Source organism: Cricetulus griseus, chromosome 3 (assembly GCF_003668045.3).
Source record: "Cricetulus griseus strain 17A/GY chromosome 3, alternate assembly CriGri-PICRH-1.0, whole genome shotgun sequence".
Classification (NCBI taxonomy): domain Eukaryota; kingdom Metazoa; phylum Chordata; class Mammalia; order Rodentia; family Cricetidae; genus Cricetulus; species Cricetulus griseus.
The window spans coordinates 95,331,463-95,353,036 of record NC_048596.1 but is presented as its reverse complement, the minus strand read 5'-3'; the positions used below and the strand labels follow the sequence as shown (position 1 = coordinate 95,353,036).

The 21,574-nt window shown below is 43.8% G+C and overlaps 2 protein-coding genes and 1 pseudogene across 2 annotated transcripts; 1 reads left to right on the top strand and 2 right to left on the bottom strand.

Moving 5' to 3' along the window:
• The first annotated feature begins 116 nt into the window (after positions 1-116).
• LOC100761513 lies at positions 117-1,056 on the top strand (annotated as a pseudogene).
• An 8,111-nt stretch (positions 1,057-9,167) lies between these two features.
• On the bottom strand, positions 9,168-10,691 carry LOC100761223 (ubiquilin-3). Its single transcript, XM_027407520.2, has one exon. It carries the CDS (start codon positions 10,689-10,691, stop codon positions 9,168-9,170), a length of 1,524 nt encoding a protein of 507 aa, XP_027263321.1.
• A 7,413-nt stretch (positions 10,692-18,104) lies between these two features.
• Ubqln3 (ubiquilin 3) lies at positions 18,105-20,141 on the bottom strand. The gene has a single exon (XM_027407521.2). The coding sequence runs from the start codon at positions 20,139-20,141 to the stop codon at positions 18,105-18,107; it is 2,037 nt and encodes a 678-aa protein (XP_027263322.2).
• Positions 20,142-21,574: the final 1,433 nt, after the last annotated feature.

The following is a 21,574-nucleotide window of genomic DNA, read 5'->3' as shown; positions in this document are numbered from 1 at the left end:
AGGAATGCTGACTTGTCACCAACACTCTGCACTATAGTGGAACTGTTCCCTGTCATAAATGATTCTGAAAGAATCTCTGTCCTCAGGCTCAAGAACCAGCAGATCCCACAGAGGCCATGTACAACCTAAGCTGTTACAACCCAACTTCCTTCATCCTTGTTGGGATACCTGGCTTGGAAAAGTTCCACATCTGGGTCGGGATTCCCTTTTGTGTCATCTATGTTGTAGCTATTGTAGGCAACTGCATCCTTCTCTACCTGATTGCAGTGGAGCAGAGCCTCCATGAGCCCATGTTTATATTCCTGTCCATGCTGGACAGTACAGACCTCATCTTGTCCACTGCCACAGTACCCAAACTTCTCGGTAACCTCTGGTTTGGTTCCTAAGAAATTACCTTCTCTGGTTGTCTCACGCAGATGTTTTTTCTGCACTTCAGCTTTGTATTGGACTCAGCTATCCTGTTAGCCATGGCATTTGATCACTATGTGGCTATCTGCTTGCCCTTGAGGTACAACACCATCCTGACTCTGTAGGTCATTGTCAAGATTATGGTGAGTATTGCTGTGAGGAGCTTCTCAGTCATCTTGCCAGGTGTTTTCCTGATGAAGCAGATGCCATTTTGCAAGACCCATTTTATCTCTCACACATATTGTGAGCATATAGGTGTTGCCAGGCTTTCCCTCTGCAGACATCTCTATCAACATCTGCTACGGGTTTTCTGTGCCCCTCATGACTGTCATCTCAGATGTCAGCCTGATTGCTGTATCCTACATCTTCATCCTCAGGGCAGTTTTTCTGCTCTCCTCCCAGGGTGCCCACCAAAAGGCGCTGAGCACATGTGGTTCCCATGTCTGTCATCCTCATGTTCTACACACCTGCCTTCTTCTCCATCCTTGCTCATTGTTTTGGGTACAGTGTCCCTGTAGTGTTCTCAGCATATTTGCCAACTTCTATGTGACCATCCCTCCTGCTCTAAATCCAGTTGTTTATGGGATGAAGAGCAAGCAGATCCAGGACAAATTCCTTCTTTTCCTCTCTTTGGGAAAGACACAGTGAGGTACACTGAAAGCTAAAGTTAGGCAACATTGATTTGGTGAAACTTTTTTTTTTTTTTTTAGTTCTAGTTAGGGAACAAGCTTGTTTCACATGTAAGTCCCTCTCCCTCTCCCTCCCCTCACCCCCATCCCTCCTCCCCCACCCCCAGCCCATCCCCTACTCCATCCACCCACCACTGCCCAGGCAGGGTAGGGCCCTCAACGGGGGCTCTGCAAAGTCCTGATTTGGTGAAACTTTTATCTCCTGTTTATTTGAAATGTGATTGATCATTGTACCCATGTACAACGTACAGGTGAAGAGGAAAGGGGAGAGACTTACCAACCCACTAGAAAATCAAACTTTTTTTTGCTTTAGTTGTCATACACTTTGGCAGATGAACCTGATGATATCTGTGCTAGTGAGCAACACCACAGCTGAGGTTTGCATTTCTTACTGATAGATGTTTCAAGGACTAGGATTTCCTAGCACCCTTGTGTCTCACAGCTTCTGAATAAAGGCAGTGAGTGTTGTGTACTTTTCCTTGTCCAGTACTTACCAATTCTAATCCTTTCTAATTACTACTTTTTTGCTTACACTTTGCCAGACCATTGTTCTTCCTGTTTTCTTCACTTGCCTAAAACATAAATAAAAAAGACAAGCATCTCTCTTTAATTCCTTTCTCCCCGATCTGGTTGGATTAAATAGAGTTGTTCCTTTTTTGTTCCTTTTCTTAACTGCATGTTTGAAGAAAAATCAATTTTTGTGACTTATTGTGGGTTTTTTGTAGTAGTGCCATATTTAATTAAAATAATTTTGAAAGAAAAATGCCAGTTAATTTAGCTTACAGATAAAGAAAGAATTGTTAAAGTGGAACGCAATTAATTCGGATTGCAGTGGAGTCAGAACTAGTTTGAAAACAGATGGTTTATTCAGAAGTACTCACTCGACAGAGCCAGTCCTGTACAGCCAGGCAGGAGAGGAAAAAAGAGAGCCGAATGCGTGTGTCCCTGATATTTAAAGCCTTGCTATGTCACTCTGACCACACCCAAGTGTGCATGGTCAGCATCACCTGTGCCAGCCCATAAGGACAGGTTACTTGGGAAAAGAGTTTTTGCTTGTGTTTCCACAGAAAATAGAAAGTTATTGATTCCTTCCAGACTAATATGGTTTGATGAAGCAAGACCCCCTGAAACAGTGTCCCAGGTGATCCAACATCTAAAACAGCTGAGATGATACAGCCTTACAGACTACAAAAACAAGGACGTAGCCAGGTTTCTGTGTTTTATCATGATCCCCATGGCATGGACAGTGTCACCTGTGCCAGCCCCCAAGCAGGCGTGGTCAGCATTTCCCCCTACAAGTTGTAAAGATTTAGAATATATTAATGGATATAATATGCATACAGGGGTCTCTATAATTCTGAACTCTGAACCATATACATAATAATCTTGTGAATTCACACACATGGATTATAAATCCCTCAAAATTAGCTTTTTCAAAACTGATTTAGAAACTCAGAACCATCCTTTATGCAAGTACTACATTTTAAGCCACCAGAGCTCCAGAACTTATAAAAAAAAAAGTATACCCCCCCCCCATTTTCCTATCCTCTTATGCTGCCATGCAGCAAAAACAGTCCAGCATTTGAATTGAACATTTGAGTTTGAAGTGCTCATAAGTCATTCTGGTGGAGGTGTGATTGTATGTGTGTTGTGGGGGGTGATTGTAGGGGAGCTGTTTGAGTGTATGTATATGTTTGTGTGTTACATTTTCACCTTTGTTCTGGCAACAAGTTTGACTATGCTCCAACCTATTATCTATCTCTCCGTAAGTATTTCTAGATCTTTTTGGAAGAAGTGACACCCTTGCTCCATCTACAAACAGCAGAGTGAGCATTTTACAATTTACAATGTGTGTGTCACTTTTCACCTTGCTGACTCTTCAATGATTCCATTGTCCTATGATCATGCACACATGTTCTTCCTCATAGAACTCCAAGTCTTGCCTCTTATTTACATGGATTCATGCTTATTTTCAATTCATCTGCACTTCCATGACTCTTGGAGCAAGCCACTCTAGATGTTATCATACTCTTCTGTGTTATCATACTCTGTGTCCTGTTATTTTACATGAAACAGAACTTAACATGGTGTTCCATGTAGTGTGAGTTTATTAAGTATATAGCAAGCCAAAACAAAAAATCAAATGATAGGTAGACACACAGACAGATAATATAACATCTTCACATCAGATGCTTAGAACGTCCAGCAGAAATTCACTGAGGGAGCCCTGCAAGACCAGTCAGCTGGAGTTCCAGAAAGAGTGTTCTGGGAATAGTAGAGTGAGGATTGCTGGTGACAGGATTGCAACTTCGGCTGGGTAGAGGGAAGATCTACTGGCTTGGCTGCTGTGCTTCTCTGATCTTCAGCTTGAAGCTTGACCCCCCAATATCTGTCTCTGAGTCTTTTAGTAATCATGCTGCATACCAGGGACAGATCCTGGTCCCACTTCCAGGGACACTCCCCCTCCCAAAAAAAAAAAAAAAAAAAAAAAAACAGACGAAGCCACACAACTGTTGCCCACATGCAGAGGAGCCAGCACGATCCTTGTAGGCTCCACAACTGTCAGTCTAGAGCTTGTGAATTCCCACAAGCTTCATTTAGTAGTCTCTATAGATTTCTCCATTATGGTCTTGACCGTATATAATCCCCTGCTCCTATAATCCCTCCTCCCACTCTTGGACTCAACCACTCAGAGGCAAAAGACTCTCAGTTTCTGTCTCCTCCTCCTTCTATTCCTTTCTTCACCCAGCCATATCCTCCTGTTTCCACCTCCCTAATGCTGGAATTAAAGGTATGTGATCCCGAGTGCTAAGATCACATTTGTGTGAGCTGTTTCTTTTAGGACTGGATCAATTTTGTGTAGTCAGTGTAGCCTTGAACTAACAGAGAACTGTCTACCTCTTAATCCTGAGTCCTGGATGGAAGGTGTGTACCACCATCACCTAGCTCTATGGAAGCTGGGATTAAAGGTGTGTATCACCACTGTCTGAACCCTACAGCTTGAGGCTGGCTTTGCTTTCTGAATTCTCAGGCAAGCTTTAATAAATCAAAAAAAATAATATATAACCACACTGGTACATGAGCTGGCTTTTTGGAGCTCATTCCCTATGGTGAGATGCCTTTCTTGGCCTTGATGCAGGAAGGAGGGGCTTGGTCATGCCTCAACTTAATATTCTTAGACTTTATTGACTCCTTATGGGAAGGAGCAGGAGGAGGAGTAGAAGGAACTGTGGTTGGTATGTAAGATATGAAAATAAAACAACAGACCCAGCAAAAGCGGGAGAGGGATTAGAGGAGGCAATAGTGAGGTGAGTATTGCAATTGTCAAAAATAAATGATTTTTAAAATGTGACATCTAAAATCACAGAGGGAAGTGTGTCAGAAAAGAAGGGGCCTTATTATTCTGTACAGAAAAAAAATCACTCAAATATGACTCAAGCAAGTGGGGTGGTGGCTAATGGATGACCATGGGACTCATCACACAGAGCTCTGAGGTCCTGGCAAGAGTGAGTGACCCCAAACCTTGGTATGATACTTGCAAAGACTTAATTATATTGTAGTTGATCTGAGAAAACAAGATGAAACTAGTGTCTTCAAAAACAGATGTCATTAAAAAAAAAACATGTCATATGCTCACTATAGCAGTGATCTGAAAAATAGGAAGGAGCTAGAAGGATAAGTGGACATAAGACATTATTCCCTGTTCTTTGAGTTAATTCTGTTTTAGATTGTAAAGTAGCAGATTGGGAATAACTCACTAAGAAAAAAAAAGAAAGGCTGATGCAACAGGAGGAGAAGACTGGACTTGAAAGGTGAGAGATAAAGGAATCCAGAATTTTAGTGAAGGAGCTGGAGATAGTGTGTTCACAGCAGCAGAACAGACAGAATATGTCAGCACAAGACCACATTCACATGGATATTGATAGAGGAACCCAGGCATGTTCAACATCAGCCTTTTTTATTAAAATGAGAAGTAAATTCTTCAAACAAACCTATGAGTGGAAAAGAAGGTGCTGTTATTTTGATAGGCCAAGCAAAAAAGAAATGATGTGAGGCCATCCAGGAAATGCAGTGAAGACTGAAAATGAGTTATAGAGACCATTATCTATTGGATTTGTCTTTTAGGAGACTAACATTGGCTTTAGTGGGCTGGCTTCCATGACAAAGAACAAATACAGATTGGAGGTTAAAAGGGTAAGGAAATATTCCAACTGAAATGTTCAAGAGAAATACGGATGACCCACAGCAAAAGAAGCAAGGACAAAGATGGCTTTATGTATTCTGTCAAGGGATGCCAGACACTATCCACCTCTGACCCATTCCCAGACTACCTCACACCCTGATACAGTCTTTAGGACTGGATTTAGAATGTGTATATATACATGTGTGATAATCATGCATATTATTTCCCCACATTCAACTATAGTTCCTAATGCTTCTAAGTAAAGGATTCCCTTGGTATCGAACTCTACAGGCCCAAACTGAGGTGGTATTTAGCAACAAGAAAACATCTAAGCAATCATGAGAGTGGCAGCAACAATAGTTGAAAGACTCAATTTTTTCCACTTTCCTCTCTCCTTATGCTTGATTGCTAATTTTTCTTTGGAGAGGAACTGTGAGACCAGATTCCACTTCTGTAAGCATGTGATTTGAGAAGATAAAGCATTCAGTAAGGATCCTAGACCCAATCACAGTTATCTTCTGGTTAAATCTTAAGTGGAGATTGGAGAGCTTTTGGAGACACACAAGAATGAGAGAAATAATATTGTTCCTGAATACCTGTGTAACCAATACTACGTGTGAAGTGTATACATGTTAACTTTGAGAAATATTTGCTAATTCCTGTTGATGACATTGCCACCATCTTTTTTTTTCAAACTTTTGTAGACCAGGCTGGCCTTGAATTCACAGAGATCTGCCTGCCTCTACCTCCAGAGTGCCAGGATTAAAGGCATGTCCCACCACCACCTGGCCATTGCCACCATCTTACAAATGATAAAACAGAAAGTCTGGATCATTGTATAACTGATACTCATTAGCCCAATGTTCTAAGTACTCTACACTACAGACAATACATAGATGCTATTGAATAAGAGTATGTTAATTTTTACCTCTACTGCATGATGATATGAATGTATATGTATGTCTATCACAGTTTACCATCTAGAATATAATTCCCTGTAGACCACGTTAATATCTTCCATATTACCTACTGTTACTTCAGTATATAGTTATTTCCCATATTTCAGTGAGCATTTTTCAGTGTCTGATATATTTAAACATGTTCAGCATGGGATTCCATCTACCCATTCTGCCAAGTATCCTTCCCTCATTCCTAAAAGCTTTCATTTTTTTAGGAGTTACATAAAAGATTTGCTTTAGCACAGACACTAACTCCCTTCCCCACTCTGGGTTTTTCAGTGGCTCCTCATTCCTCCCTAGTCCTGCAAGGACTAGGCAGCAAGGATCTCGTAGTAGCTAAGACCTTAAGAATCTCATTTCAATCTCTACTCTGAGCTGGTACCTGTGGATATAGTTTAGAAATTTCCCCTTCGTGGCAGGAAATACAACCCCTGATGACCAAAGCCAAGTTTCACTCACTCACAGATCAATAATGGGGTATTTCTCAGCCTTGCCAACAAATTCTACTCAAACCTCTCTGAGTGGTGCTCCTTTTTCAACCTGAAGATAGACTGCATTAATCTTGTGGTAAAGGGTGACATCCAGAGGATATCAGTAGCTGCTATCCACGAAGGTATAACAAGGATCCAGCACCCACTAAATCCACTAACAACAATACAATGATTTCCACATGAATCAGGGGTCTAGGTACAGGAGCCTGGGTGATGATGGAGTGAGGTGAAGCTTACTTCTAGGATCTCAGAATACTTCTCTTCTCATCCCCATACTCCATATCAGGTACACTCCACTGCTTCCTGGGGTCAAACTCATCTCAGAATTTCAGACTAATGCCTTGATGGTATAGATGTTATGTCCAATCTGCAGTCAAAATATCTATGAATGTGCCCCAGTGCAAAATCATAATTTACTTAAAATATTTTAAGGTTTTATATTGAGGGGTATACCTCAATTGCACAGTTCTCAAGCAATGTCGTGTTTCAATATGAAAAGCTTGAACATGCCTGATAGGAAAACAGAGAATTAAGTATACACCAGATTCATTTCTGGTAAAGGATGACCTAGAGATATTCAGTCCTCCTCTACAACCTGTGGGTGTCTAGGTGCATGGAGCATCACATAACAATTAAGTTACAATGTCTGCCTCCGAGTTAACAGCGCAGCGCTTCTCAGCCATAAGGAGACCTGAGATGCAGATGCACATTAGCTCAGGATTCACTAATGTTTATGGCCAATCTGTGGGTTCTGTCCTTTATACCTCCCTAAGCAATTTTCTGAATATGACCTTCCCTCCCCTCCATCCTTCTGTACATGGCTGTTCTTAAAATACTGACACTCTGGAGCATGCTACATCTTCCTACTCTGTGAGTCTTGCCCCTGACAATCCAGAAATCACAGGAGGTATCTGGGGGTGTTGCAGAATCGTGGGTTACTTTTATTAAGATATAGAGCATAAATGAAGGATTCAGAGTTGGAATGACCCTGGGGAAAGATACTGAACTACATTTGAAAATTCTAAGCCGTAGACACCCCTAGGACACCCAAAAAGAAGGCCAGCATGCTGAAGAAAATACAAAAAGCGCAACTGTTAGAAACTTAGAAGCCATAAATACAAAAGAGCCAGAACCATCCTTATGAAAAGGCCAAAACTTCTGAGAGATAAACTTTTAAAAGAATTGACATAACATACTCCAGGGAGCAAATGAAAGAGTTGAAGTCTTAAAGATGATTAAAAGAAGTACATTCATCAAAGAAAAGAGAATTTATAGGTCAAATACTATAAATAAATTTTGAAAAATAATTCAGAGAGAGTTTTGAAAAAAACTTCTGCATCTTATTGGGCTAACTCCCTCAGAGGTTCATAAAGTTTTGCCCCTGGGAGGGAGACACATTAAAATTCAGTCACAAAAAAAAAAAAACCTGTAGAAATAGACCGGCATCAGATAGGGTAACAGAGGCAAGCATTGAAGAAAAGAACCCTGTGGAGGAGGGATATGTTGCTTCTGACGGGGTTAACCTCACAGAACAGGAGCCTAAGCATAGGCAGGCATCAAATGAAGAACATTAGCTCAGAGGGAAGCTAAAAAGCAAAAGAACTCTGGACAGAAAAACATTCAGTCAAAACAAAATGAGTGGTTCCAAGAGGTCTTTAGAAAAGTCAAGACTTCTTGGGAGAGTAACAGCCAGGATTCTGACTCTGGAAGTAGCTAATAGAGGTAATGGCAATGCTGGCAAGACACCTGAATGCTGATGAATGGGAGTGAAAATACCAAAAACATTTCAGGATTTATCTGCCCTAGTTTTAGTGTATGCATCTATATGTATGTACATGCTTGTGTATGTGTGTGCACTTGTGTGTAGGCCAGGGGTTGAGATCAGGTGTCTACCACCACTGCTTTCGCCTTATATTTTGAGACTGAGCTTAGAGATCATTATTTGGCTAGGCTTGGCTGGTCTCTGAGCTCCAGACATCCTCCTGCTTCCCCATCCCACTGCTTAGTGCTAGGGTTACAGATGCACCACGGTACCAGGCTTTTACATGGATGTTAGGGATCTGAACTCAGTCTTCATGCTTGCACTGGAAGCAATTTACCTATGACCCATTGGGCCATCTCCCAGCCCTGTGTTATGTTTGAAATGAAAAAGAATCCTTAGGTTAGAGACAAGAGTAAGTAAAGCATATCTCAGAGCGTTGTACAAGTCCCTCTCCAAATAACAGGATGTTGCCTACCCAGCTTCAAATCCACAACACACAGGAGCTCCAAGCAATCTTCTTTAATGTAGAACAGGGCTAGGGCAGTGAGAGAAGGGCTGCCCAAATGTGCTCATAATCCAAGGAGGAGGAATTTCTAAAATAAGTGCCTTCCCTCCTCTTCCCCCTTTTTCCTCTCTTTCCACAGAATGGACTATCGAGAGCATCCACTGGAGAGACTAGGCCTGCGGAGACCCGAGAAGCCTCTCAATGGCGGCGTGGATATCTCCATCCGTGGCTATAAGGGCCTGCAGGTTTGCATCGTGGTTAGTAAAACCCAAGGCTTTCAGCTGCTCCAGTTCTTGCTGGTAGCGACCTTCATTGAGGAGGGGCAAGGACAGTGCAGTTTGGACGTTGGCCAATGAATGATGCTGATAGGCCAAGGAGTGTTGTGAAGTATCTTCTCTATGGGTTTGTCTTCTACCCCTAGTTTCTGGGGCTCCTGTAGCCCCACATGGTTTAGCTGAGTCCCATAAGAATGGTTCCAGCTCAGGCACCTCCCTGGACAGTATCTGTAGGCCTTGTTCTATCTGTAGCAATGCCTGCAGCGCTCGCGGGTTGGTAAGGATGGGAAGAAGAGGCATATGATGTAGTAGGGGGCTGCCGGTTGCCAGCTGGTGTAGCAGAGCTGGATTCTGCTGCAGGATGTTTAAGGCTCGGCACAAAGCAGAGGGTGAGGGTCTCGGGTGACCGACTGGAGGGGCTTTCTCCACCAGCTGCTGGTTCTCTTGGAAGGGAAAATCTGAGCCTAGGTGTAAATCTAGTATACCAGGTCGGCACCCTGAAATAGCCTGACTTGCGAGGATGCCCTTGACCTGGGTAACCCCTCCTGTACTGACCTCTTGTGCCAAGAGCCTGGCTGGAATGGTGGTGGAGGGATCAGAACTGCAGTGAGCGTTGGTAGCTTCTCCTCTGCACATCTCTGAGCCTGAAATGTGGCCCCTAGAAGCCACCAATAAGGCCAGAGTGGAGAGCATGATCTGGTGGATATCAGAACAGCCAGGACGCAAAGCATTGTCACCTCCTGGCACTGCTTTCGGGGCCTCCAGCCTCTGCTTGTGTTCCTGCAGGACTTCCTGTTGCCGCCCTGGTTTCTGAAAGGTTTCCGGAAACTTGAGAGCTGGGTCTCGTTTCTGTACCGACTTTGAGGATTCAGGAACATGCAGGCCATTGCCTTGTTTCTCATTTGCCAGCCCTTGAATCAGAGGATCTTCCAAGAACTGCACCACCGACTCTGGTGCCGTCGTCAGCAGTTGGACAAGCTGGCTGAAGAAATCACCTAGGTCAGGTGAGGTTCGGGCCAGTCGGCCCAGCCTGACTAGTACCCCAGCACTATCAGAGGTCGGTGGTTCTGGACGGTGGGTACAGTGGACTGTAGGGCCTGCCAGACCTCCCGTACAGACTGACCCTTTCAAACGAGTCCTCACTACCACGTGGACTGTAGAGCCATCAAGGATGCCACGCTGGCTTAGTATGTCTTGATCTCGGAGAATCTTCCCAGAGAAGATGAGCACTAATCGGTCAGTGTCACAGTGAAGGTACTTGGAGATTTGCTTCTTAAAGCGGAGGACACTACTATTTTCTGCCAGCAAAAATTCCTGGCAGTCCTGTGGGGTCTTGACAGACACTCTGATGATACGTGAAGATGACTCCCTACCAGACACCAACTGGCTGTCCCCTGCTTCTTCCCTAGCCCGTGCCATATTTCCTTAAGAGGAGGATGCAGGGTTACCTGAAGGCACAGTGGAGCACACAGCTTTGGAAAGCTTTGATGTGGCACTGAGCACACCTGGGTGCAGGGACCAGTAGGTATCCAGTGATGTCCTTTCACCTACGTCCTGCAGATGCCACCTCCCAGTGTAGCCCTACAGCCACCTGGCTCCCATCGAGAGGGGCCAGTTTCTCCTGTCTTTGGCAATCTTTAGGTGATATGGTGTCAGTGATGAGGTCACAGTTGAAAGGTAGACCTGAATGGGGGCAGGGCAGAAGTCTGTACCACCTGCCTGAGGTTGAGTTTTCCGCATGATGTGATTGAAACATGTCACAGTCTAGAAACACAATTCACATAAGCCTGTTCCTCTTCAAATCCTAACTGAGCTTGACAAGTGACAATGTTCGAGTAGGAAAGCAATGTCTACATGTTAGTTTAGGAAGAACTCATTCTGGTCACTAATCCTCCACTGAATTACTGTACCCTCATCATGGTTCAGCCAAGGCCTTAAGTCCCAGTTTCCATATGAACAGAATGAAGGTGTGTAATTAAGATGTATACTCAGTTCACAGTTTCAATGGGACACTTGTATTCCAGGGTCCTTAAGTAATTTGTCCACATGGTTCTAAAGGTAGTATATGCCAAAGCCCTGACAGCAGAGTTGCTTCAGACAATAAACTGATGGGGGAGGGGTTGCTACATAGTTAAGAGGGATTGTTACCCTTCCAGAGGCCCCTAGTTCAGTTCCCAGGACTCACTTCAGGCAGCTCACAATTTCCAATAACTCCAGGGGACCCATGCCCTCTTCTAGTTTCTGAAGGGACCTACACATATAACAGACATACACAAGTTTGTAAATACGAGGAAATAAAATTTTTAAAAGAAAAATACAGTCTCAACTCAGAAGTTGGTGGTTGGGTTAAAAGAAATCACAGCATCAGTTTGGAATCTAGATCTTAATATGACTTAGTTACTATAAGACTATGTGAAAGGGGACATATTTCAGCTATGATTGAACCACTCCAGGCAGGTAGAGCTCTAGGAAAAATCAAATCTCTCCAGCAGTTATTTGTTGACATGATGATAGATTGGGCTATGTTAGGCTTGTATCAGCATTAACAGACACACACACACACACACACACACACACACACACACACACACACACACACAAACACGCACACCATTATTTTTGTTGTTGTTGTTCTAAGTGACCACAAAACTCAGTGACAAAAAGAATTTGGCTGTCAGTCACAAAAAGACAAACATGATATGTACTCACTCATATATGGATTTTAGACATAGAGCAAAGGATTACCAGCCTACAATCCACACTGCCAAAGAAGCTAGGGAACAAAAAGGACCCCAAGAGAAGATTGCATGGTCCTCCAAAGAAGGGGAGGGGGACAAGAACCTCTGAGCAAATTGGGAGCATGGGGGAGAGGAGGGAGGTGGGGCGGGAAGAGGAGGAGAAGAGAGGGGAGGAGAACAGGAGGACTGAGCCAGGGGAGGAATAGAGGAGGGCAAAAAAGTAGATAGATGCCTTGATAGAGGGAGCCAGTACAGACTTGGAGAGAGGTCTGGCACAGGGGAAATGTTAGGGGATCCACACGAATGACCCCAACTAAGAATCTACGCAGTGGAGGAGAGGCCGCCTTTGATGACTTCCCCTATAATGAGATTGATGACTACCTTGGTTACCATTCCTAGAGCCTTCATCCAGTAGCTGATCGAAGCAGAAATAGGCACCCACAGCTAAACACTGAGCCATATTCCTGGAGTCCAGTTGCGGAGAAGGAGGGGGGAAGAGTAAAGGAGCCAACACTGTGCTATAGAAACCTGCAGAAACAATTGGCCTGATCTAGTGAGAGCACAGAGACCCTAGTCGTAAAGCTAGGGAAACAGCATTGGACCAAACCAAGCCCTCTAAATGTGGGTGCCAGCAAGGAGGCCATGGCAGTCTATGGGATCTCTAACAGTGGAGCCAGTGTTTATCTCTAGAGCACAAATGGACTTTGGAAGCCCATTTCCTATGAAGGGATACTCTTGCAGCTCAGATATGGGAAGGAGGGCCTGGGCCCTCCCCCAAAGGTTGTGACAGACTTTGATGGTCCCCCGTGGAGGGTCTCACTATCCCTGGGAAGTGGGTGGAGGTGGGTTGTGGGGGAGCATGGGAGGATGGGAGGGGGAATGGGGGCATGGATATGTAAATAAGAGTGCTTCTAAAGTAAATTTTTTAAAAAAATAATTTGGCTGTCTAGAATGCCACCTCTAGGGGAGCTGGCAAGAGCTAAATGAGCACATAGGTCAGAGAGCACCAACACTATTTATCAAGTGCTCTTAGACTTTGGAAGTCTTGAACCAGGATCTCCAGTATCAAGCAATAGCAACTTCTGATTAGATGTAATTTCAAAGCCTGGGAGAACTTCTCATTCCCAGGAACTTTCCCAGAGCCCTATGGCTGGCTCATAGCTAGCCTCTCTTAGAGTTTCCAGGCCATGAAACAACTTCTCCCATACAATTGTTGCTGCAAAAGCAATTCTTGAGATTCACTTTGCATTGCCAATAGGGGAGGCAGTGAAGAGAGGAAATGGAATGGGGAACACAGAGTAGTTACATTTTAATTTTAAATAAATATTAAGTTTCTATTTCAATGGTATTGTTATTCTGTGGTGACATATTATTTATGATTTATTAAGACTTGCCTAAGGGTTCAGAAAGCAAAGCTATCCACAGCCATAGAGCCAGGCAGTGGTGGCACACACCTTTAATCCCAGGACTCAAGAGACAAACAGATGGATCTCTGTTAGTTCAAGTCCACACTGAGCTATATGAAATTGATCCAGTCCTAAAGAGAAACAGCTTGCACAAAGGTGATCTCAGCACTTGGAATCACAAGCCTTTAATCCCAGGATTTGAGAGGTATAAAAGGAAGAAGCAAAGTCAGTCTTGAAGAAATAGTCTCTAGCCACGTTGAGGAGAGCATAACAGCCTGAGTGAATCTGAGTAGTGAAGTCAGGAGCATCTGAAGATCGCCCCTTTGGTCTGAGCTGAGGTAGAGGCTAGCTAGTGGCTAGCCAGCTGCTTTGGTTTTCTGACCATAAGCTTAAAACCCAATATCTGTCTCTGGATCTTTTATTTTTTGAGTTACAATATTCCATATTCATTCAGGCACTTTTGCACACATCTGATATGTTACAGTGTGGAGAAGTACAAGTGTGATTTCTTAGATTACTAGAATTCTTTTCATTCCCTCATAAAGACCTTAACTGTGAAGCCCAGCACCCATGTAAAAAGCCAGGCATAATGCTGTAATACTGTAAATCAAGCACTGGGAGGGGTATGGCTATCAGTATAACCCAGGGCTCCTGGATAGTCAGTGTAGCTGGAACATCACCTTCCATTTTAGGTGGAGACATTGTCTCAAAAAAAAAAACAACATGGAACATATCTGGAGTCAATGTCAGTCTCTAGTCTTCACATACACACACATGAGTAAATGTTTATACAGGCACATATGCATACACCTCAGAGGATGGTGAGGAGAAACACCAGAGATGGATTTTGTTTTTTTTATTTTATGTGTACGTGTCTATGTATGTATGTATGTATGTATGTATGTATGTATGTATGTATGTATATAGTATATGTATGCAGATAGATATCTGCAGAGCCCAGATGACTATGATAGATTCCCCTGGAAAAGGAGATACAGGTGCTTTTGAGCTACCCAGTGTGGTTTCTGGGAACTGAACTTGGGTCCTCTGCAAGAATAGCAAGTGCTCTTAACCACTCAGCCATCTTTCTAGCCTCTTCCCCCCCCCAAAAAAAAAACCTCAATTTTGCTAAAACATGTGGAAAGACCATCACTGGGGTACTAGCTGTAGTATCTGAAAAGTGGAATTTTTCTTTATATTCTTAATTTTCCTAGCCACATTTCTACAATTTATATGCATAAATCCTTGCTAGAATAGCAGTGGCTTTCTAACTCTTATCTCACTTGCATAAGAATCAGAATGCCTTCTATCTGAAAGGAGGCTTCATTGTGTAACCAGTAGTTTTCCTCACAGTGCCCACTCAGAATATGTTTTAGAAAAAGTATCTACTCAAAATCACACCCATTAAAATTTAATGTTTAAACCACCCCAGAGTTGGGGGGCTTGTGGGAAGAAGCTATGACATCAACAGAACAGAGAAAACTTGAATAAATGGAAACATTCCCTACTCTGAAAGCAAAGACATCTCTTGTGAGTTTCTCAGGTGGATCCCTGAGTTTGGGTCCAGCCTGGTCTATAGCGTGAGTTCCCAGGACAGCCAGGACTATACAAAGAAACTCTGTCTTGAAAGAAAGGAAGAAAAGAAAGAAGAAAGAAAGAAAGAAAGAAAGAAAGAAAGAAAGAAAGACAGAGGAAGAGGGAGGGAGGGAAAGAGGGAGGGAGGGGGAGGGAAGAAAGGAGGGAGAGAAGAAAAAAGGAACGATGGAAGGAAGGAAGGAAGGAAGAGAAAGAAGAAAAGGAAGCAAACACTAAACACTCTCCTAGACAAAACTTTATTTAACTCTTCCCAACTGGCCTCTGCCTTTCTGAGGAGCCTTCAGGATTCCTCTCACCCATGAACATCAAGTAATTAAGATTTGTTTTTGTGCAGGTGTATGGGTCTATGCATGTGCAAAGATGGGTGCCCTTGGAGTCCGGAAGAGGGCATCAAACCCCCTAGAGCTGGGATTATAGGTGGTTGTGAGCCACCCATCCCAAGCAAGGGTTCTGGGGATCAAACCTGGGTCCTCTGCAAAAGCATTACACACACTTAACCACTGAGCCATCTCTCCAACCCCAATAATTTCTAGTGTGAAGATTATTTTCCTCTTAACCTCCCAAAGATGGAAAACATGTGTTGTATCTTACGTCTTCTGCAGTTACACACACCCTGCAGCATGCCTCTTCTGAGTTGCAGGAAATTTGGGGATTAACTTTGCCTCCTAATGTCCTTAGTGCTGCAGTAAAAAATGTTCTTCTTATTTGGACGACAAGATTTCTCTCAATAATAGGAAACAGGCAGGGAAAATTGGGAGGCTACCAGTTGTATTCCCCACCTGGAGACTGAAAACTAAGACTCCAGGAAAAGTTGTTCTCATCTTCACACCACATACTAGTAGCTAGTCTAACTACTCTGAGATTTGGATGGTTATGGGAAGGAAGGGGAAAGGGAGACTGGATTCAAAAGGATGCTGCACAGAGTCTCTGACATTTAAACACATACCACAGGCAGGTTTCCCACAGAGATATAATCCATTGAAGACCTTTCCATCTCTGGCTGCACTATAACATGGGTGTTTTTGTTTGTATTTCTACTATGTGAAAACTTTGGCTTAACAGACCATTTTGGTATAAACACATGTGCATCTGTGCATAGGGTATGCCCGTGGGGAAATGCACTGGAATACATTATTTGTGCCTTTTTTTCAAGTATATATTCATGCACACATTCCTGTGTATAGGTACTGGAAACCGTGGCTCACTTGATTCACTTATGGATTGTAACATGTTTACCCTAAAGATACACAGGTAATGGGAACAATACGCTTGTTAAGGTCTGTGTCCTAAGTCCCTCTTACTATAGTATTTGTGCATAGTATTCCTTCTGCAGGGACAGCCTTCCTCCCTCTTCAAAGCTTTATCTGCTTCACTCTGAACACTTTTCAACTTTCATCCCTCAGTGGCTTCCATGTCTACCCTGCTCATGCTATTTCGGAGATCTTCCCCTGTTTTCTTTGTGTGTGCAGCATGTATGGGTTTCTGTGTATCTGTGTGTGTGTGTGTGTGTGTGTGTGTGTGTGTGTGTGTGTGTGCGTGCGTGCGTGTATGCATGCATTCAGTTGTGTGGAGACCGGAGACCAACCTGCAGTGTCAGTTCCCGTCTACTGCCTTGTTTCAGATAGAGTCTCTGCTGCTGTTTTTCCACTGTGTACACCAGGCTCGCAGGCCATGAGCATGTGGAGAGTCTCCTGTCTCTCCCTCACAGCTTCCTGTAGAAGCCATGGGATTACAGACACTCATGCTACAAATCCAGCTTTTGCGTGGCTTCTGAGGTTTGGAAGTCAGGTCCTCCCATTTGGCTGGAAGTGCTCTGACACAATGACCCATCTCCCCAGACTTCTCATCATTTTCTTCTGAACTTACCATAGAATATAACCAAAATTAAAATATATTTTGCTTGAACAATTGTTGCCAGTACACCAAAAACCAATTGAGAATTGTGTCTATTTTGTTCACATTGAGTTCCTAATACCTAGACACTAAATATAGGGTAGCCACTTTATATTTGAGCTGGAAAATGTTAAGAATTCAACTCTCCTGGCAGTTTACAGTGCTTACTCCTCTTGCAGAGGATCTGGGTTCACTTCCCAGAACCCACAGCAGGTGGTTCACACCTGCCTCTAAATCCAGCTGCATGGGTCTGATGCCTTCTTTTGGCCTCTATAAGCACAATGGGACACACATTGTACCCACATGTTCACCCAAGTACATAAATAAATAAACCTTCAAAAAGAAAAGAAGTAGGAAGGCAATGAGGAGGCAGAGAAGAGAAAAGGAAAGAGGAGGAGGAGAAGGATAAGAAGAACAAAAACAAGAAATAATATAATAATAATAATAATAATAATAATAATAATAATAATAAACCCTAAATCTGGCTACAAAAACTAATACAAACTGGCTGAAACTGTAGAATCTGTAATTATAGTTGAGCCTGAATCTTTGCTCCTGTAGCTCTTACCCACTCAGACATTACTGTCAAGCCTGTGAGATAGCCTTTAGGGACATTAAATACAAGAAATTGTGTTCTTTCTCTAGCCAGACAAGTAACAAAGCATACCATAAAAGAGAAGATGTGGTAGCAACTCCTATAGTAGGCAAAATCTGAAAGACTTCCAGGATACCAGGAAATCCATGGGCCTCCCACCTCAAAGAGTGGCAGCAAAATTCCTTCCCATTCCCAAGCTTTTGGCTCCTCTATCTTTCAACCTTTAGCTCCCTAAGCTCTCCAATAGCCCTTACCATCTGTTTTTCTCCCATGTTGTCCCCCTTTTCTCAGAGCCCACAAGAATCAGACTCAGGCAATAGCTGGCACTAGAGATTGGATGTAATTGCATCTCAAGATAGGTATACACAGAGCTCTGTCGAGGGCCCCAGGTAGGAGAGTGGCAGGCACAGTTGGGTCACTCAGCATCCCCACCCTATTTCTGACTTTTTTCTTCTTCACTGACTCCAGAGCATTTTCTCCACAGTAAAGAACATCATAGTAATTTGGTTTATAGTGCAGCTGTATTCAAGAATAGGAGAACTACGGTAATAAGACATGGGGGAAAGGCACAAAGGAAAAGATATGGTCCAAATAACTAGAGCTCCTAAGGCTTCCTCAGCTTCTCCACAGCAGCATCTACATCACCCCCTGTAGCAATGAGGGCCTGGAGATTGGCTTCAAGATTCAGAAAGCCCATAGCCCGTAGTTGCTCGAGTTGCACCCGGAAGTGAGCCTCCAGTTGTAGCTGCTGAGGGTTGGTACTAGCTAAGGCTTGCAATACCTGGAGGAAGGGAGTGGAATGGAAGCCTAGCTCTGCAGAACCCTGTGTGTGGGAAACCTGAGGAGCTGGAGCTGGGTGGGGATCCTCAGACGTAACAGCACCGTCTCTAGATTCTGTACCTCCTGTTACTCCACTCAACCCGGTTAGGCAGGGCATGAACCAAAGTAGGAGGCGAGGTGCTTCGGTAGCCAGGATCTGCAGACCCTGCTCAATCTGTACCAAGGCTTGCATGACACGGGGATTTGCCATGGCTGCCTGAAGGTGCAACAGTAGTGGTAGTTGTTGGTGTATCTCATTCTGTATTCGAGGGACTTGATTTGTGCCAGCTGATCTCAGAGGCCTTGGATAACCTGTTGGAGGCAGCCAAGGAGTTTCTGGGTCTCCAGCAGTGGCTGCTACAAGGGAAGATAGTGTAGGAACAAATGGGGACCTGTTGGCAGAATCTCCTATCTGAGAGGTAAGATTGGGCAGGCTAGTGCTCTGGCCAGTAGATCCCTTCCCTGCATCATGTAGGTTTCCACCTTGTCCAGTACTATTCTCCGATGAGTGTCTCAAGAAAGTTGGGCAGGAGGATTTTCCCTTGACTGCTACTGACTCTTTGGGCAGAGGCTGGCCTGACCCAGGTTTTTGGGATGAGGGCAAAGTTGGAGGAACTCTGTTTTCTGATAGTGGTGCTTCCTGGCTTGAGCTCTGAGTGGGCACAGTACCCTGCAGATAGGATCCCAGAGACTGGGAGGTCTCATGTAACTGCTGGAGATAATCAAAGAGTCCTATGTTACCCAGAAAGCTTGGAAGCCTATTTCTACTCTCAGATGCATCCTGGTCCCCAGACTGTCTTCCTTGTCTGCTACCTGAGACCCCATATGTGGAAGTCCATGGGTTGGGAAGAGGGTCACAATTCTCTGTCCTTGATGGTTGACTGCTGCTGGTGGTAGTACTAGCAGTAGCAGTAGTAGCAAAAGGATTGCCACCAAACTGCTCCTGTACTGCATTAAGCATGGGATCCATAATATCTGTATACATAGTACGGAGCACATTGTAGCCACCAGGAATGCTCTCCAGGTTACTAAGTGCACGGTCCTGGCTACGCATCATCTCCTGCATCATGGAAGGGTTACGTAGAAACTCCATTGTCTGCCGCATGATCTCAGGGTTGTTAAGAATATGACCAATCTCGGGGTTCTGCTGGATCAGCTGCTGCATGTGAGGATTGTCCAGAACCAGCTGGCGCACTAGGCCTGTGTTGGACAGCAGACCCTGGATGAAGGGGTCATCAACGAGCTGAGCCACAAGTTCAGGCACTGAGATGTGCTGCCACATGAGTGAGCCTGGCTGGTCAGAGAAGCTACCTGAGGTCAGACCCAGGCCACTGAGGCCTGTGAGGACACCTAAGCTGAAAGAAGGGGACCCATCCACAGGGTAAACAGAACTTGACTGAGGAAGTACTCCAGGATTGGGGCCTGAAGTAGAGACTGGCGGAGCTGGGCACTCAGTGCCTGTGGTCCGACGTTGCATCTTGATGACCAAATGAACTGTGAGGCCATCTCGCACTCCACACTGTGCCAGTGAGTCAGGGTCCTTGAGGATTTTTCCCGCAAAGATTAGGACCAGCTGATTTGGATGTGCCTTAAAGCGGTGTGATATCTCTTCCTTCAGCTGCCGGATGGTGCATGTGTCTACAACTGAGAAATCCTCCTTGTCCTTGGGTGTCTTCACTGTCACCCTGATGAGGTGGGAATCCTGGGCTGGCGCTGGGCTGCCCTGTGGTAGAGCCTCTCCACTTTTGGCCATGGTGGGCAGCAGGAAGCCCAGGTCTGTGGGGACACAGCTGAAGGGATAGGGGTGGAAGACGGAGATCATCCTTTCAAACAATGGTGAAAGTAAAAAGGGAGTAGAAAGAGGGCCTTGGGTCTTGGGGCAGGGGAAGGTGTAGTGTCCACATTAAAAGGACCATGAGGTCACTTGGAGAGGGATGTTTGGGGAAATCATGGAATTAAGATGTGTTGGTCAGGGGGAAAACACTCAGGGCCCAGGGAAATGATATTCAGATGATGAATAAAGGGATGGGGAGGAGTAAAAGGGCCTGGCCTGGGGGATACACACCAATCTGCTGTGGCCCCGTCCTTCCTCTTAGGCAGGGCTCCAAACCGCCCTCATCTTGCTGCACAGCCACCCCGTAGGCCTTCTGGGCTGGAACCCATTCCATCAGGTCACCTCTGTGACCTCAGCACTGACATCACAGCCTCACACTATGGATACTGGAGACTCTGAGGTGATCAGAGTTCCTGGGAATCCAATCCCCCACACACATTTAGTTTCTATTACCTTTATCTCAAATTATTAGTAATGAGGACTCTGGGATGACAATTCATTTTTACATCAGCATCCCTCTTTCATACAACACTATACATGGTAGATGGAGACTCAGAGTGGAGTTGGGGCCTCTATAAAAAGTTCCTTTGGAATATGTAGTATCTCTATTGAGAACTGAATTCAGTTGACCATACTTGAAGATTTCTTTCTGAATCTTCAGTTCCTTTTTTCTTTATATTCAATGTTAACCAGAATATATATTTTTTAAATATTTATTTGTTGCTAAAAAATAATATGGAGTGTGAGACAGGGGTCAAAAAATGACTGAAAGTTTTATAATTCTGTAATTTTTTGTAGAGAGGAATGGCCATATAAAGACACTACATGAGAGAAATTATATGCAATCCAGGTGTACATAGTGATAGATATTTGAGATATTTACTTTTATCTAGAAAACATATAGAACTGTGGCAACATAGTTAAATATTGCAAGTCTCAAGTGCATCCATGTTTAGATTACTTGAAATATGGACTGGTTAAGACTAGCTATTCAATATATTAAAAAAAATAGTAAGATGAAACATACTAAAGCTTCTGACTGTACACAGATTAGTTAGTATATAAAACAGGAAAGATTTGAAAAATACTGACTCATACAACAGTTAAAAATATGGAATATTATAATAAAAATCAGGAAGGACAGACAAAAGGCAGAAAATGAGTGATAAAATGACATTGTAAAAAAACGAGAGAGTAATCAACTGTCTCAAACTAGGCTGATCAGTTCCAAGTGCTAAGGATTGACTACAGAATCTTTTTATCTTTTATTTATTCTTTGACAATTTCAAATACAATAACAATGTATACATTGATCATATCTAACAATAATTCCCCTACCCATTCCCGACTTGGACAACTCTCAACACATCCTCCTTCCACCCTTTTGTTCTCTTTTTATTGTTTTTGTTTCCTATAATCCA

Bases quoted from the DNA above. Each gene is read 5' to 3' on its own strand.
- LOC100761223 (XM_027407520.2), bottom strand. From the start codon at position 10,691: ATGGCACGGGCTAGGGAAGAAGCAGGGGACAGCCAGTTGGTGTCTGGT.
- Ubqln3 (XM_027407521.2), bottom strand. From the start codon at position 20,141: ATGATCTCCGTCTTCCACCCCTATCCCTTCAGCTGTGTCCCCACAGAC.